The sequence below is a fragment of the Protopterus annectens genome, chromosome 3.part1, assembly GCF_019279795.1.
Source record: "Protopterus annectens isolate FY-2018-M chromosome 3.part1, PAN1.0, whole genome shotgun sequence".
Taxonomy (NCBI): Eukaryota; Metazoa; Chordata; order Ceratodontiformes; family Protopteridae; genus Protopterus; species Protopterus annectens.
The window spans coordinates 1,643,323,021-1,643,344,858 of record NC_056732.1 but is presented as its reverse complement, the minus strand read 5'-3'; the positions used below and the strand labels follow the sequence as shown (position 1 = coordinate 1,643,344,858).

General features: G+C 39.0%; 1 protein-coding gene across 4 annotated transcripts in view; it reads right to left on the bottom strand.

The window, feature by feature from the left end:
* The window catches only part of AKAP9 (A-kinase anchoring protein 9), a 3,155,794-nt gene that overhangs the window by 2,325,173 nt on the left and 808,783 nt on the right, over positions 1–21,838 (bottom strand). For all 4 annotated transcript variants that reach the window (XM_044067665.1, XM_044067666.1, XM_044067667.1 and 1 more), the window contains 2 exons: positions 20,237–20,434; positions 8,005–10,683 (listed from right to left, as the gene is read on the bottom strand). In XM_044067665.1, the coding sequence (XP_043923600.1) occupies positions 8,005–10,683; positions 20,237–20,434 (2,877 nt within the window). The remainder of the gene's footprint in view (positions 1–8,004; positions 10,684–20,236; positions 20,435–21,838) is intronic.

Genomic DNA, 21,838 nt, shown 5'->3' with positions numbered 1-21,838 from the left:
GTAGTAAGACTGCTGTACCGTGGATTGGTGTAAGCACTACAATGTAAAAGTAGCTGGGATGCACTTGAAGCATGGACCACAAAGTATTCTAGAGAATGATGAAGTATATATCACCTATTACCAACAGTTCGAAAAAACACATAAAAGAAAACCTGATACAGTAGTCAATGAAAAAAGACAAAAGTAGCACTGACCAATGAAACTGCTACACCTAGTGATTAAAGTCTCTTAAGTAGAGAAAAACACAGTCATAAAACATCAGGATTTGCAGGCAGAAACAAGAGCAGTGTGGAAGAAAGATACCCAGATAGTTCCACTAATAGCAGGAAAGGAAAAAAGGGACTAGCAAAAAAAGAATTTACAGTCATACTTAGATATGCTGCCACTAAATGGAACCTAGTAAGAATACAGAAGGAGGTAATTCTGGGCACTATAAGAGTGCTGCAAATAGCATTTCTGGCTAATATCAAAGACTGAAACAATACTAATTTCATGAACTGTAGTTATGCCTTGACTTGGGAATGGTGTCCATAGGTACACACTGGGCAACGACCACCAGGATCTTTATAAGCCTAGCTGTGCAACAAAACCCAAACGTGTCCCTATGCATCATGGAAGTTTATTAGGAGGGGGTACGTTAGTAAGTTTCTAGAGGTTATGTGGGGGAGGGGATGTTAGTTTGGGCATTATTCTCTGCCTCTGTGTGTCAAGGACATAGGAGCCATACCTGGGGTGAATTTCTGATTTCCTAATTATTAGTCAAGATTATATTTACATAGGGTTAGGGATGTACTCTGCTTCACACAGATGGGGATCCTCTGAGACAGATATCGGTCTCACCAACATGTCTTATTTATGTCACAAGCAAAATTTAAATCCTTTGGTCTTGTGGTTCTGATGCTGTTTATTTTGCTGATATGCAAAACGTCCATCAAAGCTAGATCCGAGGATGCCTTGTATGCCAGGTATAGATCACCTCTCAGTAACCCGAAGGAGACAGAATATAGAGATTGGGCTGTACAGCGATCCGTATAGGATTTTCCTGGTAAGGAATCTTTGTAGGCATTCCAACTATTGCACGTCTGGTCAGGTACATGTTGAAGGGGGCATTTTATTCAATGATGGGTCTAATAAGGGATGAATAAAGTAGCACTATGAACAGAACACACAGGGTCAACCATATCAGAACATAGCAAGAAAACAGCAGGGGAAGGTATGGGGGAAATTACAAGGGAAATTGGAAGGGGAAAAGGAATTGGAATCGAGGTTGACTAAATCAAGAACATTGTCAGGCCCTAATCTAGCTGAAGAGAAAAACAATAATGACAACAAGGGTATTGTAGTGGAAAATAACACATATACCTACAACAATTTCAAAATATACAACTTTACGAATTTAGAAATTAATAGTAGTCACTTTCAAGTGCTAGCCAAAGGCATGAAATTTGCACCCACACCTAGTTTCAAATTAGTTGATTGTTTATGTGAACGTAAAAAATTCACAAGGAAAATTAATTTAAGTATATTTTTTAACAATAAACCTGGTCCCAAAGAGTTTATTCACAGAGAGGGGTGTGACAAACAAGTCAATGACATTGAACTGAAAAGTAAAAGCACATTTATTCCACCATATCATCCTAGAGTTGACGTTTTCGAGAAAATTATTGCTAAAGAAATATATACTATACACCATGACAAGACCATGTTAGAGGAAGGCAACAATTTAACTAATCAGGAGAGAGAAACATTAGAAATTTTAAAGACGAATTCTCAGATCAGAGTCATGAAACCTGATAAAGGGGGAGGGGTGGTCATATATGATAAGATTCAGTACACTATGAAAATGTATGACATACTTTACGATTCAGGCAATTATGAATCAATCTCAATTAATGAAATAAATATTTTCCATCAGAGAATTGATTCATATTTGGAAGAATTTTTGATAGATGGAAGAATAACTAATGTAGTATACAATTATTTAAAGGTCAAGTTTCCAACGTTGGCCAGTTTTGTAGGAATACCAAAAATACATAAGAGTACCACTGACCCCCCTTTCAGACCCACTGTATCTGGTAAAGGTTCGAAAACATATTTTATAGGGAAATATATTGATGCCAAACTCAAGATAGTATATGACAACATACCCTATATGGCGAAAGATTCTTGGGAATTTTTAAGTAAATACCCTGTTAACAATTGGAAAAAGGAATATTATTTTGTCACCATTGATGTTGTTGATTTATATTCCAGTATTCCGAAGAATGAAGGAATGGAAGCATTTTGCAACAGCATCAACAAGTATACGAGTATGACATGGGATGAGATTTGTTTAATTATGGAACTTATGACTATGGTCTTAGATAACAACTTTATACACTTCGAAGGGGAATATTTTAAACAGACACGAGGTGTAGCGATGGGAGCAGCATGCGCTCCCATCTTTGCCAATTTAGTCATGGTGGACTGGGAAGAAACCCATCTGTTTCCCAGTAATTACTTCAGTAACATTCTTCATTACTCGAGGTTTTTGGATGATATGTATATATTATGGAGTGGCACTGATGACGAATTGAACATGTTCATTGAATATATAAATAATAGTAGCAATTTTTTGAAATTTACACACAATAAGAGCAATGTGGGAATAGCATATTTGGATACTTATATTTATGTACATAATGACGTTTTAAGATCCAGGATATACAGAAAAAAGATATTTTCCAATGATTATTTAGCATACGACAGTTTTCATCCCACTAAACTGAAACAAAACATATTCAAAGGACAATGTATCCGTGCTGCTTGCATGACCTTGGATCACTTGATTATGCAGGAAGAGATCAATTGTATTATAAAATTGTTCAAGGATAGAGGTTATCCTCCATCAATGTTGCACAGCATAGGGACTTATGCGACAAACGAATGGGGTTTGAAATACAAACCCCTACTAGGAATGGGAAATATCAGTAATAAAGGATTAGTTTCTAGGAAAAATAGGAGTGATACTGAGAGAATGACACATCAGAAATCTTTCATATTTACATATTGTCCCAAGTCTGACAAAATTGTGGAAATTATTAACAAGTTTTGGTTTTTATTAGATTCTGAACCTAACTTGGAGAAAATAGTAGGTAAGAGACCAGGTGTGGTATATAAAATGGGAGACAATATCAAGAAATTACTCGAATATCATTCAAACAGCAATCAAATAAACAAAAATTCCAAATTTGAAGGTACTAGGAAGTGTGGTACATGCAACCAGTGCAGATGCATCTTAGAAATACATAAATTAAGCATTTTTAATAATTACCCAACAGTTTTAAAGTTGAGAAAGGGAAATTGCAACACTAGAATGGTGATGTATATCGCCAAATGTGGAGCATGCCCTAGTTATTACGTTGGAAAAACAGAAAGGAATTTTAAGAAGAGAATCTATGATCATATTTACAGCATATCTAGAAAGGACGGTACTAATGCCCTATCAAGACATGTGGAAAAAATGGGGACAGGACATGAGTTTAAATTTGGCATTTTGGACATTATTTATAATAATCCCAAAGGAGGGGATCTGAAGAAATTATTAAGTTTCAAGGAAGTTTGGTGGCAACTCTATCTCAATGCCGCAAACTTGCCAGGTTTAAATGAATTCATTTCATGTAAACCCATTCTTGAAATGGATTCTAGATAAATCACAAGTGTGTATATTTATATTTCATCAATTGCAATTATTTTTAGTGTATACCATATTTTTTATTATATATAATAAATTTTATAATTAGATACAATATTTTTATACATATTTTAATTATTTATTTAACTCATCAAACGCTCATTTATGTGTATTCTAACACAATACTTACACACACTAACAGTTGTTTATGCACATTTAGTGTAGCACTAATATATATTTTCATTTTTTATAGTTCATTTTCCTCAATTCATTTTGTGTGCACAGTCCTTAACATGTTATTAGGAATTTCTTTATGAATTTCAACTTAGCAGTCTAATAAAGTATTATTAATGTATCTAACTGTTTTTTATATACATCTAAGCACTTGCATATGATGATCAGATATTTATGGTCTAATATAGACACATTATGTATATCGGTCCCTGGCACAGTAATTTAACAGTTTATTTATTCATGTATATTTATGTATTCATAACATCATATATTTTACAGCAAGTTTTTTTTAGAAGTAATATCAATTTAAAAGTAAGAAGATGAATTCAAGCAGAGCTATGCAGTAATATCTTTTTAAGGAAGGAGCAATAGTTTTTTTTGGCGCCAATTTTTGCATTTAAACAATGTATCTGTTAGCGAAAGGATGTTCTGATGAAGCTCTATGTAATGAGTGAAAGCGCTTAACATCCAGTTGTATTTCAAATTCAATTTTGTTTTTATTTTTTCGCAATAAATATGTTCCGCTTTTAAACAGTTTAAGTGGAGTTGTACACTCATTGGCCGAGTCGTGGTGTTCGTTTTTGGATTTAGCACTATGACTTCCTTGGACCTGGATGCCATGCCCTTACTTACAAGTTAGGTGACACAGAATGATTTTCTTACTACCTTGGCCATATGTTGGTCAACAGCCAGATTACAGTCATTCCCATCATGGTATTAGAATCCCAAAAGACTTAGAGAAATTAAACCAAACGAATAAACCATTCAAGTCTACAATGGGAATGGGTCTCTCTACTGTGCCAGTATTATGGCATTATAGTTCCAAAGCGGAAGACAATACAGTGTGAGAGAACAGCACCACTCCCCTAGCAAACACTCCAAGTCTAGCCAAACACAAAAGTTCTGCAAGTGTGCCATACTTCTGCAATACCAGAGGTAACCTGGATGAAACACCTTCCTCTATTGGACCAGTAATATAGAGACAAAAAGTTGTACTAAAACACTAATAATGGCAGTGCTACATAGAGAAGTGTACGAATAGACCACACAACATGTTCACCACAAGCCAGTTGATTTTAATGATAATTTTAGCACTTTCATTCCACAAGAACCTCATCAGAAATTACAAAACCAGAAAGCCCAACCCCTTATATAATATCCCATGTATAGAAACCACCAATGAATTAAAGCGGCAAGCAATCAAGCTGCCATTTAAGCACAGGTGCTAAAGATAAACTTTCATTAAGATCAGGAAATACATCACTGGCTAATAAAATATGCCAGTGTAATTCTTTAAGTAATAATGAATTCTACCACTCTCCAACTCACCCCCCCACAAGTACATAATTGGGAACCTTTTTTAAAAATAAAAAATGTAAACTTCTTAAAATCACGGCATTTAAAAGAATGACTATAAAGTGCATTGTTAAAATCACCTACGTGAACTATATCTGATGGTGAATTTTTAAAGCAAGTTTCAGGGGTAGCACTGTGGGCATATACATGTTTCTTCTGATATAAAAACACATGCAGGTCATACAAAACGCAATATATACATGTGTGTGTGTGTGTGTGTGTGTGTGTGTGTGTATATATATATAAACCCTTGAATACCCTGGAATAACAATATTCCAACCTTCACAAATAAATTTGCACAGACTACAACAGCCACAAAGAACAAAATTGTTCGGATTATGCACAAACATTGTACGCTGTCTAGTAAGTAAAAGACAAGTCCTGATCCAAAGTGATTATATCAGGGTGTAACATATGTTGAACACCCCAATTAGATGACATAACATTTCCTAACACGTGGGTATTCAGTGAATGATGTTACACCACAGAACAAGGAGAAATATTTCTCCCATTTGCTGCCGATTACTACAGCAATGGGGTCTCTTCAAAACAGGGGCAGACAAACTGTGCTTCCTTTGACTGACATATGTGAATCACTTGTATATCAACTTGCATGGATAACCGCTATCTAGAAACATGGATACTAAAATACATCCCTGTTTATAAAAGATTGTACCCTCAAACAATTTTAAACAGTCTAATAAACTGTCCCTTGACAATGCCCATTTGACAAAAATTATGGGCACTGTTAAAATGGACAAATTGATAAGAATAAGTAAGTTTTCTAAATATGTCAGAGGAAACACAAAACAATCCAAAATTCTAAATACCATGAAGTAATTTAAAAAACAGTGGTTTTATGCAAATAATCAATGAAATTTTCCAGCAGACCAGTGTCTGCTGACCAAATTATGAAGATATCATCCAAAAAATGCACATATAACTTCAAGAAATGTTTACATGTGCTATTCAGGACAAAATGATGCTCCCAGTAAAGTGATATAATATCGGCAAACAAAGGAGTGCATACTGCTCCCATTGCTATCCCTGAAACTTGCTTAAAAAATTAACCATCAAATGAAAAATAATTGCTAAACAACCCCATCCTTAAGAAAATGCAAAATAGATGGCACAGGACGATAAAGTGGTGCAAGATGTAAGCATATCTCTAAACCATTCTAGACCCAGTGACTGGAGAATAACGGTGAACAGAGCCTTTCATATCACCAGTGACCAACAAATCACTCTCAGCAAAAGGAACATCTCAATCTATCAAGAAAAACCCAGGAATCCATAAGTGTCCATAAAAGGTTTCATTTTCTTGTTAACATAAACATTTAGTGGTTCTGTCCTAGAGCCATGGGCCAAAATAATAGGGTATAAAGAGGGGTCCAACACATTTTTTATGAATCTTACGGATGCCGAAAATGATTGGTACCTTGGGTTTTTTGACCACCAAAAACATATAATCATCCTGTGTGATGTTACTATACATCAATAAAGCAGTTAAAACCATTTTGATATTGTCAAATGAGCAATGAATCTCATTCACAAATGACTTTTCATAAAAGCCATCATTCATAATGGTATAAAACATCTTGCAACAACAGTCAATGGAATTCATTATCAATCCACCCCACACACACTGGGCTTCATAATTCTAGCATTCCTGTTCTGAAATCAATCCCACAAGACCTGTGATTCATCAGTGGTCAAATTCCAAAATGTCTGGGGGGAGGGAGTTCATCACATAAAACCCTAAAGTCTTGGATACACAATTTCGCAAATTTAAGTATACTGAACGATTTCGATCTTAGAGTACACAAACCCCCAGAATGTGGCTCAACATTCCCTCATTTAAACATCCAACCAAAATTAAGTTAGTGAACAAATGATTTAAGTTCTTTAACAGTATTCACACAATTAAAACACTGACCAGCTATAAAGGAAAAAAAAACTTTCTGAAAAAGTGACTTGTGTAGAAGTAATGTTTAAATCATTAAAACTGAAAACATTAAAACAGAATAAGAAATAACAGCACCAAAACAATTTGTAACATTGTATGAAACATGAATTTAATGCCTTTGACCATTGCTGTGATATTTGGTTTGATGAGTCAGCACAGTCCCTTAGGCTAATGCCTGCAAGTGTCAGTAGAACTGGACCACTGGTGCAGGCAAACAGTATCCAATTTACACAGCTAAAGTCCTTGGTGTATGGTAAGTTGTGTGTGTGTGTGTGTGTGGGGGGGGGTTGAGAAGGAATTAAGTTGTTACTGTTGATGGCCAAGCTTACCTATTCTGGGACAATGATAAGAGATACTAGCATCTGGCTTATCTTGGTGTACTCAGACCACTATCTGGTAAGAACACTGAGGGTATGTAAAGGGTGAAAAACATTAGTAAACCACACTCGCAGCAACCAACATGATATGAATTATATGGGGGGGGGGGGTCACAAAAAGAGGCATTCCAAAAAGGTCTGACAACCTTAACAATTTGCAGCCAATAATCAAACAGTCTAAACAAAAGGACCGTGGTAGCACTGAGTTCAGTTAGGTTAAAGTGAAAATTTGAGGCATTAAAAAAAAAAAAAAACATACAAGGTAGGAGGAAATGAATTGGTATGCAACTGGTATGAATGAAAAGAAAAAAAAAATCAGCCATGTAAAAAAAAAAAAAAAGTTCAGCCAAAGAATACATCTGAAATGTGCACAGTTTAAGCATGACATTGCAAAATACCTGTTTCACTGCCTTTAGCCCAGGCTGTTCAACTGGCTCTTTTTCAGTTATTTCATGGAAAAGTTCAAATTCCACAACCTTTTGTTCCAGCAGTTTCAATTTATTTTCCAGCTCCAACTTCTCTTTTTCAGCTGTGGTAAGTGCATTTTCTGTGTCATGTAGCTTTTTGTTTAGTGATTCCTCTAACATGGCCTTGCGTTGTATAAGCTCAGCTAAACCCAGCTGTTCAGTCCTTAAACCATCTAGCTGCTGCTGTACCTCACTCTTCTCCAGCTGTAATTTTGCTATTAAGGTTTCAGAGGCAGACTTGTCACTGAGTTCCTGTAGCTTTGCCTTCAATATTTCCTGTTCTTCCAAAAGCTTATTCTGGTGTTGCTGAAGATTGTCCCTTTCTAATGTGATATCCTGAACTAATGTTTCCAATGAAATCAGATTCTCTCTTAGAGTTCTAATTGTCTTTTCACATTCAGCGTGCTCAGTGGATATTACAGTATTACCTTCTTCAGTATTTAAGCAAGACAGAATACTGCTATCTCGCCCATGAAGCAAAACTTTCTCTTGCCTATTTTTTTTGTATTCACCCTCTGCAAAACTTCTTTCCATTTCTTCATATTTTGCCAGCAGTTCTTCCTTTTCTTGCTTTACATATTTCAACTCCTCTTCTAGCTCACAAATTTTATTCTGTCCTAATACTATCTGTTCGGAAAGATCAGCAAGTCTTTGAGACAGCTCCTCCTTCTCCCTCTGTGCAGTCTCTAGCTTTTCCATAATCTCTGTAGTGTCTTTTTCAATTACTTCTTCACTTTCTAAGCCTTCCCCTAGCTCAGCTTTATGTTTTTTGCAGGTTTCAGGGACTGCCATATTACCAACCATCTTCTGGTGTCCAAGTTTAAGCTGCTGAATTTCTTCATTTAGAGCTCTCAGCTTTGCCTCATACTCACCCTCCTGCATGCTGCTCCTTTTAGCTAGCTCTTCTTTATCCCTCAAAAGGCATGCATACTCATCCTGCAGTTCATGGAAGTTGACTTCAAAATTTTTCTCTGCAAATGAAAATGTGTTCTTCTGCCTTTCAACCTCATTTTTCAGTGCTGCTTCTTGTTGTTTAAGTTGGTCATTTTCTGCTGTAAGCATTTCTATTTGCTTCTGAAGATGCATGCCTAGTGATTCTGAGCCACTTTCACCTAATGTCTGTTCTTTCACCTTTGCCAAGGAGTAGCTCTGCAGCTGTTCTTCTAATAATTTATTTTCATCTTTAAGACTAGAAATTGCCAGTTCATATTCTATAGCTTTCCTGTTCAAGTCATCATCTTTGTCTTTCAGCTGTTTCGTTAGTGACTCAACTGTAACCTTCAGTTCCTGGATTTCTTGTTCAAAAGTACCTTTTCCCTCATCCTTTTTCCTAAGGGTTTCAATTTCCAGATGAAGTTCCTTTATCTGTTGAGCCATTTCCTCATTTCTGGAATTCTCCATTGAATGTTGCAAATCTTCTTTCAACTTGGAGATCTCAGAGATCAGCTGATTCTTTACATTCACCAAACTGTCCCTTTCACATTTTACCACTTCCAGTTTTCTCCTCAGATCTGCCTGCACATTTTCTAACTGATCTTTATGTTTTATAGATAAATCATCTTTAAGGTTCTCTATGTTTAGTCTATGTTCCCTTTCCAAGTTGTCTTTAAGTCTGGTTAGTTCTTCTTCATGGCTGAAGAGAAGCTGGGTCCTCAATCGTTCTAATTCTGCTTCCTGTGATTCTGCCATCAGGTCCAAAACAGCATCTTTTTCTTTTTCCAGCATCTCCAGCTTAATCTTATAGTTGGTAACTTCTGCTTCATGCTTCGATTCCATATCCTTTGTGGCTTCATCCACAGACAAGAGCTGAGCCTTCAGATCTTCAATGGTAGACTGCAATTTGTCTACTTCACTAAGCCTGTGTTCTTTCTCAGCAATGCTTTGTTTCATTCTCTGGACCTGCTCTCTTGTAAACTTCAGATCTTGAAAAAGGTCTTCTTTTTCAATCTGCAACTGACTCTTTTCTTCATAAAGTTTTTCTAGCTGCTGAGCAACTTCCTGTTTTACTTTGTCTCGTTCCAAGTAAGTCTCCTGTAGTTTAACATTGAGCTCATTAATTGCCATGTTCATCAGATTTAACTGGTCCTCATTAACTAGATTATCTCCAGAGATTTGTAAAGTCCTCTCCAATTCAACTTTATGCTGTGTAATAAGGTTATTTATCTCCAGTGTGTGCTGTTGGCGTAGTTCTTGCTTCATTTGTACAATCTGCTGGCCATACATCTCATCTAGTTCTGCCCTGAGCTCTTCCAGTTTCCTTTGAGATTCCAGCTCTACCCTTTGTAAAGCAGCCATTTCTGACTGGCTGCCTTTGTGGCACCGTTTCTGAAGTTCTTCTACAGTGCCCATCAACTGTTTTACTTCATCAGAAGATTGTCTCTCTCTTTGTTTTGAACTTATTACTTCTGATTTAAGATATTCTGCCTCTTGAGTCTTTTCTGTTAGTTGCTGTTTCAATTCTTCTATAGATTTTTCAGTAAGCAAAAGTTTCTGTTGAAGCTGAACAATATCACTTTCTTTTACTTTTATTCCATTCTGAAGATCATCGATTAATGCATCTTTCTCCTGCATCATCAAGTCAGACAATTTGTTTTCCTTATCCAGATGTTCCTATGTAAAAAAAAAAAAAAAATACAGTCATAATTATATTACAAGCATTTTATAGCTGACAATTTAAAAACATTTTAAAATCACAGTCATTCAGACTCAAGACTTTGTCAATAAACAATCGAGTCAGCAGATACACTCCAAAGAGATAATGCAATTAAGCAGACACACCTGTAAGACGGCCAACTTATTTTACATTTCATTGGTAAACATGCAACTGTAAAGAGCTTATCCAAAAATAAAATAAAAGCGTTCATACATAAAAAAAATAAACTGCGTAACCATGGCAGATAAGTCCATATTCTACACTTAACCGGAGTAAGTCTTTCAGTAAGCCTGGGATTATGAGCGGCAACTTCAACATCTTATTTCCTCATGAAATCAGTACTTTATCAGCATGCATTCAGCATTACAAAATGGGAAGTTGTTTGGTACAGAATCCTACAAAATGCTGAAATATGCACAAGCAAAACCTTGAAAGCTTAATTACCAGAGTTTGTTAAGCTACCTAGTAACATTCTTATCATATACAGAAACTGTAAACACTACTTAACAATCATTAATTCTTCAATCCCATCACTTTGTATGTAAGGGATAACACTTCGTTATCTTAAAAAGATTAGCCTAAAAGGAATAATGCAAATGATGCAAGAAAGAAAACTAGTGGAAAGAATAGTTGTGTAAAATCTTACCATAACCATAGATATCCTTCTCTTCCATGTTGCAGTGTTCTGTACTCTTGGGTTTCCTCCTCTTGCCACCCAAATGTCTGGCCAGAATTCAAACGTTTCCAGTCACTACTAGGTGCGTGGGCCATCTGACATGGCTAGAGGGGACGTGGGCCATAAAAGTGACATATGCATGCACCAGACCTCAGAAATGAGCGCCCCAGTTGGACCCCAGTCCCAGGACACATTGTGCAAGTCCAGTGCCATCCAAGAAGGGACCAGAATGTGAACAGGCAGGGAAGGAATACTTCAACATGGAAGAGAAGGACATCTATAGTTATGGTAAGATTTTACACAACTATTATATGCCCTTCTATTCACATGTTGCAGTATTCTGTATTCTTGGGTTAGTGCCAAAGCTCACTGTGACGTACAGGGTGGTGGCTTGGAAGTATTCTCTAAAAATTCATGGAGAATAGCCATGGCAAATCTGGCCCTGGATCTAAAAATCTGGTCCAATTTGTAATGCTTGGTGAATGTGTGGACAGATGTCCAAGTAGCTGCCTCTAAAATGGTGGAGATGTCTAATCCTTTAAAGAAGACTCCTGACGAAGCCATAGCCCCAGCAGTGTGTGCTTTTGGATCTCAAGGATTTCCCATGGTGTGCATAGCAGAAGGTAATTGCCCTGGAAATCCAGACTGAAATTGTCTGTTTTGTTACAGCTTTCCTCAGGCCCTGGGGTGGAAGGAGACAAACAACTGGTCAGATTTTCTGAAAGACTTAGTCTTGTCTAAGTAGAACCTAAGTTGTCTCTGCACATCCAGGGAATGTAAGATTCTCTCACTGTAACTCTGAAGATGGGCACACAAGGTGGGGAGGAGAACAGTTTGGGAAAGCTTATTGACCACCTTGGGCATGAAGGAAGGATTGGTCCTAAGTGTTACACTGTCTTTGTGGAAGATGACGAAAGGGAGAAAGCCCATGAGAGCTTGTAACTCAGACACTCTTCTAGCCAATTTCAAGGCCACTAGGAGTACTGTTTTCCATGTGCAGTGTTTTAGAGAAGCCTTGGAGACTGGTTCAAAGGGAGGAACCGTGAGCTTCTCCGAGATGTAATTCAGGTCCCAAGGAGGGAGGGATAGGTTTCCCGGGGGACCTGACATGCAGCACTCCTTTTAGGGGCAACTTAGCAGGCAATCTGGACGCCAACAGGGGTTCCAGAGGCAGACAAGCTGAAATGACAGCCAGGTGAGTCTTGATGAAGGAGTACGATAACTGTCAGCAAAAGTTCACACAGATAGGACAGTACCAAAGGGATATCACCCTGGAATGGGCCCAACTGTCTTTAGATACACCATATGGAGAATCTTTTCCATTTAGATATACAAGATTTCCTAGTATTAGGTTTTCTGGCCTCCTGCAGGATTATGAGCACGTCCTCATTGTATAGGTGTCTGTAAGGGATCAGAATTCTATCACCCACAAGACTGCCAGTGTGAATGGATTAGAGATCCCTTGTCCTGTGTGAGAAGGTCCACTCTCCGGGGTAACATGTGGTGACTGCCCTTGGCTCAATGCAGAAGGATGGGGAGCCAGTGCTGTCTTGGCCAAAAGAAACTCATCAACAAGATTTTTGGTCTGTCCTGCTGAATCTTCAGGAGGATGTTCTGAATAAGTGGAAAGGGAGGGACTGCATAAAGAAACATCCCCTTCCAAGAGACTGAAAAGGAGTCTGTTACCTCGCCAGAGGGATGGGTAGCCTGGTGCAAAAGGATGGAAGTTGTCTGTTCATGGGCGAGGCAAACAGATCTATTTGAGGTGCGTGTACCCTACTTCTGGACTATTTCCAAGAGCACACCCTGTGGAGCATCCATCCTTGGGACTGTGATATGGACCTGCTTAAGGTATCTGCCTGAGAATTCTCTTCTGAAGGGATGAACATTGTCTGAAGTATGACTTCCTGTTTTACGGCCAGCTTCCACACTAGGAGAGCTAATCTGCATAGCAATTAAGATTTTGTTTCCCCCTGCTTGCTGACATACCACAGAACTGTAGTGTCATCTGTGAACAGTTTCAATGGGCTTGTTTCAGTTTAGGCTGAAAGGCCTTTAGGGCCAGAAGAATTGCTCTAATCTCTCTGACATTGATATGCTCCTAGTTGCTGGAGTCTGGCCAAGTACCCTGGACTCTTAGGGAGTCCATGGTTGCTCCCCACCCCAGCTCTGAGGCATTTATGTACATTTCCTGCACTGGCAGGGGCACCTGAAAAGCAGACCTGGGTTGTAGCTCACCTGATTCAACCACCACTGAATCTCTTTCTTGAAGCAAGGTAAGAAGGGGATTTTGTACTCCAGGGTATGAGAGTGCTGAGTCCATATGGATCTTAGGTACCAATGTAGCTTTGAAACAATCCACAATTCACTCATTGCAGCCAAATGAGAGCCCGGGTCACACAAAGGAATTTTATTTAGACAAAATAATGCACAGAATTAACGCTGCTTATACAGCTTGGCGTTTTCGTCAAAAGCTTCATCAGATACAAAATCAGGTCGCCTTACATCATTTAAATACTATAACACCATTAAAAAACCAAATGCCATTGGACAGACCAACATGAGTCAGTCACTCATACTCCCGCCTATAAGGTTCAACATTAATTATAAAAACCATATAAAATACCCTAGTAATTATAATAAAAAATGAATGCTGTTTCATATAAAATCTTATAATTAAGATATTTAAAATATAGGTGTATTACCATTATGTATATATTTTACCATTATATATGACATAAATATTACAATTTAAAAACATTGTCATGTAAAAATAATTGTGTGAGAACAAGTCCTTCACAAATAGTGTTCTGCCCTCTAGTGGAATAATAAATCATTACATTCATAATTTGACTTCATAATTTCGCAGTTCTAAGTTTTAAAACTGGTAAAACTGACAGCATATCATTTAGTCCTGGTTGCCGAGTGGCTTCCAATATTATTTGCCAGTAAAGCTCTCGGTACTCTAGTTTTGCTTCCCACATACCCCCTCTGATTTCTTTTGGGGCAACCTCCAGGACAAAAAAGGAATAACATGCTTGTGTACATATTAATTTGTGACGAAATAATGCATTCTTTGAATTAGCACTGCCAATCTCATACAGATGTTCATAAATCCGTGTCTTAAGTTTTCTTTCCGTTTTCCCTATGTAAAAAGAACATTCTTTGCACATGGCTAAGTAGACAAGACCACTACTGTTACAACTGGCATACACCTTACTCTTAATGTGTCTATTTCTACCGAGAATCTCTAAAGAAGAAGCATTTTGAATGTAGTTACACTGAGAGCATGTACCACATTTGAATGCACCAATTCTGGTACAATGACTGTGATCCCCCTGTACGCCACCATATTCAAAAAAATTTTTTAAATTCATGTCTCTTCTGTAGGTAAACTGCAAATGCCCCACAACTGTGGGGTCCATATCAGTAATTTCTCTAAATTTGTCCCATTATCTACTTACCACCTTTCTAATGACATTTGAATCCCCATTGTAATCCAAAATATACGCATCTTTTTTATCATCATTAATGGAACCAGGGAGAATTTTGTCGGTGGTTGAACATGGATCCTGACCTAAAATGGGCGCAAACCTACTTTGCCTACCTTCATTCACTTCCTTAATAACTTGTTGAATTAAGTTCAAAGGATAAATTGTAATATTCATGTCATATATAATGGTAATATATATACATAATGGTAACACACCTATATTTTAAATATTTTAATTATTATGAGATTTTATATGAAACAGCATTCATTTTTTATTATAATTACTAGGGTATTTTATGTCTTTTATAATTAAACTTAAACCTTATAGGCGAGAGTATGAGTGACTCATGTTGGTCTGTCCACTGGCATTTGGTTTTTTAATGGTGTTATAGTATTTAAATGATGTAAGGCGACCTGATTTTGTATCTGATGAAGTTTTTGAAGAAAACACCAAGCTGTATAAGCAGCATTAATTTCTGTGCATTACTTTGTCTAAATAAAATTCCTTCATGTGACCCGGGCTCTCATTTGGCTGCTCTGAGTGAATTGTGGATTGTTTCTTAGTTCAAATTTCACTGCCATCCTTTCTGTGGCTACCACTGTAGCTTTCTTATTTGAAGTCTTGCCAATGGCAGCATGGGAATAGTCAATGCCATGTGGTCCAGGAGAATAAGTTACTGCCTGGCAGTCAATTCTTTGGCCTGAAGGACAGTAAGCAGGTACTGTGTGGCCCACCTTCTGGGATGGTAGGAAAGCCTTCATGATATCCGTCTAAATCCTGCACCCCAAAATGACAAGGTCTTGAGAGGGGATCAGGTTGGACTTGGGATAATTTATCTTGAAACCCAGTGCCTGCAGAAGGAGGGAGATGTCTGTAGATGGAGTAGGAGAGATTCTTTGCAATCCACCTGAATAAGCAGGTCATCTAGGTAAGGGAAAATTTGAATCCCTTGGGTCCTGCAGAAGGCCACCACTGGTGTCAGGCACTTGGTGAAGACCCTAGGTGCTGTAGAAAGACCAAAGGGCAAGGCCAACTATTGATAATGTGAGGAAGCCACAGAGAAACGTAGATATCTCCTAAAATTGTGCCTAATGAGGATGTGAAGGTAGGCATCCTTCACATCCAGGGTGGCCATTAACCTCTGAGACCAGATCAAAGGGAAAAGGGTTTGCAAGGTGAGCATCCGAAAGGTGGACACTTGCAGGAAGAGATTTATGTGGGAGAAATCTAGGACTGGTCTCGAGGGGCCATCTTTCTTTGAGACTAGGAGGAGGCTGGAACAGAATCCTTTTCCTCTTTCTGCCAGAGGGACAGGTTGTATAGTACCCTGGACAATGAGGTTGCTTCGAATTGGTTGAAAGAAATGGAGCTGCTCTTTGGGGGCGCTGAGGAATACCCCTCCAAGATGCACTAGTGATCCAGGTCATAAAGTAACCCTTTTTTACTATGAATAGGACCCACCTGTCTGTGGTGTTTTCCACACAGGGCGGCAGTGAGAAAGCCTTAATGACAGGGGGATGGAGTGGGGGAGGGGCTTTCAAGAGTGGCAGGTAGTCACAGATTACCTGCCCTGTAATGAAACTGAGGCTTCTGTGTTGTAGCCTGAGTAGGTCTGGCAGGACTAGTTCACTTCCTGGCAGTTTTCCTGGGCCAGGAAGGAGGGTGGGAGCAGAATGCTTCCTGATGATCCAAGTAGAGAGTAACCTCTCCTTTGATAATCACATTGCCAAAGTGGTTAGAAAATCCTTCTATGTGGCCCACCTAATCACAAAAGGGTTTGCATTCATGTCAAAAGAGGTAATTGTGCCCCTCTACGCATCACTCATCAGATCCATCATAGAGTACAACGCCCCATTTGGGATGTACCTTACAAGACACCTGCAACAGCTGGAAAGACCACAGAAGTACCTCACCGAGAGGATCACTGGCCTCAAACAGATGCCCCATGCAGCTCGACTGAAGAAACTCCAGCTGTACTCGGTTGCATACCGCCTACTCAGAGGTGATCTCTGCCTGATATACAAGGTCATGTCCAACCTAGAATTGATGGACATGCTCCACCTAAAAAAAAACATATCCCCTCGAGCCACATACTCTAGGGATCTAAACATCACCACAACAATAAATAGGACATGCTGGAGGGTAGATTCCTGTCCCAGAGAGTTCCCATGCTCTGGAACAAGACTCCAATCTACATTAGGCACAGCTCCTCGCTAACCCTCTTCAAGAGAATCCTTGATGAGTGGATGGGAAACAGAAAGTTTACCCCTGGGATCACTTCAATGGCTCGGGCTGGACAGAGGCACAGGGAACTAATCTAAAGGGACGGCGAAAGCCAACACATTCTGACTAGGCTTATAAATGCCTTCGGGCAGATAGCCTAGTACCTACCTATGGGTTTTGGAGGGTAATTCATATGGCACTTGGGGACAAGAGAAAAAAAGAAGTGTTTAAGGTCTTGAAGTTCCTTCCCTTTTGCTGCAGAGTCTTGAATAACTCTGCTACTTTGGTGCCAAAAAGATATGAATTATCTAAAGGTGCATCTAAGAGTTTTGCTCTGATGTCATCGGGGAGGAGCTGTAGCCTTAGCCATGAATATCTTCTCAGGACAGAGGCAGATGCGGCTGACCTTGCTGCAGTTTCTGCAGGATCATAGCTGCGCTTAATAGAGTACCTAGTGACCTGAGAGGTTAGGGAAATAAGGCTAGACAATTGAGTTTAGGCAGGAGAATCTGGAATGTCAGTTGTTTAGTGGCTTTTTCCTAAGAGTGCTAGGGCATATTTGGACATGTAGGTTTAATAATTTATTACCCTGAATGCCAAGGTGGAAGATGTGTAGACCTTTTTCCCAAGGTGTTCCATGGCCTTGCTATCTTTGTCAGTAGGAAGGAGGGAAGAGGATGGAAGAAGTTTGGATGCTTTGTCTGCAGAAACCGAGACAGTGTCTGGGTCAGCAGCAGGGCATTTAACCAAGAATTTAGCTCCCTCAGATATTTTGTAGAATCTATCAGGCCTGCGGGGTGCAGAGGGCTGAGAGTCTGGGTTAAGACATGCTGCACTAAAAGCATCAAGAAATGCTGGCAGTACTGAGAGTATAAATAACAAGAGTATAGCTGAAGGGGCAGCGGAGTCCACCTGAAGAAGTTCGTAGTATCTTTTCTGAATTTCTGTCATCTCAGAGGAATCTCATTTGAATTGCTCTCTCATTTTAGCAATGGTCTCCCCAAAGGTGAAATCCTCAGCTGGGGAATCTGCTTCAGCAGATTCTTCCTCTGGGGAGGCATAGTGAACAGGAGAGGGTAAATGGGAGACAAAGTGAATCCTCTGAGGAAGAGTCAGAGGATTTCTCCACTTCCACCTGAGAGGTATCTGGGGCCTAGGGCTCATCACAGGAGGAACCACTGGGAAAGGTAAGGGAGTAGCAGGCTTTAAAGCCATGAATGCATTGAAAATACTTTGTGAAAAAGCCTGCCAATCTGGCTGGCTTTCCACCAGGGAAGAAGTATGCTTTCTTTTCTCCTTCTTTTTAAGAGAAGGCCTAGTGGACGAGGGTAGGCCTGGTGTCGGTAAGTAGCGCAGCAGGGGAGGGATCCACTCAGGCAGCCGGTGCAAGCCCAAGTTCCCCCTCACCATCGGAAGCCAACGTCTGCAGGACTTCAGAGGACATACCTTCCACTCTAGGTTCTGCGGCTTCCACATCGGTACCCTCTGTACCTATACTGGCAGCGACAGATCGTTCTTCCAGGCCGACATTGGCCACAGAGGGAATGTTGAGTGGAGGAGAAGCAGCTACAGCTTCAGACTTTACGGATTTGGCTTTTTTTCTTAGGTGACTTGACAGGCTGACTGGACGGCCCCTCCATACCCAAGGCTAAGCATTTAAGGCACTGATTCAGGAAATATATGCTTAATGCATGCAATCTGCTACACAGGTTTTTTTGGGATGAAGGCTTGGAAATAGGGCATGCCTTATGGTCATGCGTAGGCCCTAGACTAAAAAGGCAGAGTTCATGAGCGTCTTTATGGAAAATGTGACGGACGCACTTGCACTTACCCTTCCTGGATGATATGAACCCACACAAGCATGCAGTGACCCAAAAAATAAAACGGTCCCAACAGGGTACTTATCTTAATATTTTCTGATCTGACAGCCAGTACAGCAGGAACAGCTGATGTTTGACTGGGGAGCAGAGAAGTTCTGAGGTCTGGTGTGTGCAGACGTCACTTTTATGTGACTGGAAACTTTTGAATATTGACTGCACGTTCGGGTAGCAAGAGGAGGAAACCTAAGAGTACAGAATACTTAAACATGTGAACAGAAGGACATCTGGAGGATATTACTTCTTGAGATAAGTCAATCACAGATGACTACTTAGTATAACATCCACAAAGGTCCTTTGTTATCAGTGATGGTAAAAAGTTTCAAAAGAAAAAGTAAACAAGCAGGGAAAATGATGTCAAATAATAAAACAAAATCACACGGTCAATGACTTGGAATTATGTAATGAGAAGAGTGGTGGATAGTGCAGACAGTTAAGGCTATGAGCTGATAAAGGGATGCTTCCTGTGGGCCACTGTTTGATTCCTTTAGACTCCATTTGCTTACTGTGTCACCCTGAGTAAGTCAACTTAAACTAGGAAAGATTCATGTGGGTTAAAGCTCTACACCAGCTAACAAATACAAATAAACAAATAAATACTAAATACACAACAGGAGCTGCATGGTGTTTGTATTATGTATGTCAGTAACACATCCTTGCAGCCTACATATCTCCTTCATAACCAACAGGCTGTACTTATCTTTGGTGAAGCAATAAAAAGATTTGCCATTCTTATTTCCGTTCTGTAATAAGGATTACAAAATGCTATTGTTTTTGAACATGCCTGTGTAAGAGCATCTACAATGAAAGATTAATAAATAACTTTATTGTAGGAGCAGGAATTTGTCAGACTACAAGAAACAGGAAGAAAACTATTGGCCTCTCTCCATAGCAACACATTGCAAAGCTGCTGTTATGAGAACGACCTAACAGGTAACTTGTTCCTGAGCTGTGTTACTGGAGTAAAACAGCTGAACTTCTCCATGTAAGAATACATCCCAGGGTCTACCTTACACACTGAAAAGGTGCAAACTGGGTAGACTGAAACAGTATGACAGGCACAAAGACTTTCTCTAAAGGAGAATGCATTTCTTTGGAATATTAAAATCAAAAAAGACAATATGAATAAGCAAGTGAACCATAAGGAAGTCAATGCAGCTGTTCTCATTTTGCCTCATACAGTGAGCATCTATAGCTTATCTGTGTTAAGTTAAAACTAGATGAAATGATTTTGCCATACCGCTTCATGTGTCTCAAGCTTGTCTTGCAGAAGGTTGACTTGCAGTTGGTATTCTTCGCATTTTCTCTGATAGTTTTTCATCAGCTGTTCTTGCTCTTCTAATTGCTGCTGGTATGTAAGAATTTGTCTCTTAGCTTGTAGAAGGTCTGTATTTGCAGATGAATGACTGCTCTTCCTTAAGTTTTCACTAGCCTGCAACTTCAATGAAGAAATGAACATTTGTTAGTTTCTCTTTGGCTAGGTACATTTGTAAATCATTGTTTAACAACCAGCACTTTTTTTATAAGACTTTCTTAGTTTAAAAACAGAATGGAAGGAAAACTACCAACAGTGTTCACCTCCAGATGATCTATGGGCAGGGGGGATGCTGAAGTAGGAAACCAGAACCTACCACTTCTGAAAAGAGGGCACAAGGCAAAATCCTACTAAACTTACTGACAGAAATGTGGCAGTAGTTATCTAGTCTTGCTCCTACAACCATGAGATAGGTAAAAAAAAATCTGTTTACACCATAATCCAATGCTGTGGTGCACGCAGCTTGACAACAAGGAAACAGTTGCCTGTCAAATTCCTCAAGGGATACATGCTCAAGAACTCAATTTAGAGCTAGTTCTAATTCTAATTCAGTTAAACACATTTATTATATTCACTAAACAGGACCACTGCACTGAACTTGACACATTTCAGTACAAGTCGTGGAAGAAAATGTCCTGACAGAACTAGTACATAAAGCATGAGTGAATTGAACAGTCAAAACAACAAAAACACAAAACAACTCCTTTTCACTCCTAAGTCTGATAACAAATGCAAAGCTAACTTTCAAATCACCTCTGCAAGTAGACAACACCATGACATTTAATCTCTACATCCAACAAGCAAAAAAAAAAAAAAAAAAAACACATCAGAAGTTAGGTCTGCTACACAGAGTCAAACAATATCAGCTGGATAATATTAGCATCTACCTATCTGCTGCATATACTTCTGTATGCCCCTCCTATTTTCACCAGCCTCCAGTCCACTATGACAACTAAACTAAACTAGAGCAATGCTATGATAAAATAGCCAAATTTGCATTCAACAAGCCATACTCCACAAATCACTAAACTGCCCTCAGGCACCTAACCTGGCTTAAATTACCTCAGCTCCTTGCCTACTATCAACTGAATTTGCGCAAAGATTAATGTTTCACCCCGAGAAACACCATACCCTAATAAGTACACTACAACTCTACAGCACCAAAAGAGCTTTCCACTCTACCGACAAACATCTCCTCTCAATTCACAAAGCTCACAACAGCAGGAAATGCTTTTTACTCCAATTGCATCCCAAAATCCTTGAAGTCAATTACCTCTCTAATGAGCCTCCTCAATAACACACAGATAAATCAAAAATGCCCCTGCTATTCCTATGTACACATACATGTCAGTACCTAGCTCCTCTCATTTTTCTGGCTTCTACTCTTCTTATGACAAAATGCATATAACTGTCGGACCTAATGTACTGCACCCAATGCTGACTTGTCGCTGGAAAATATTTGTTAATTTCATAATTCTCTGCTTTATTATCATTACTTTGTATGTAATTTTGTTAACTGTTACCCGA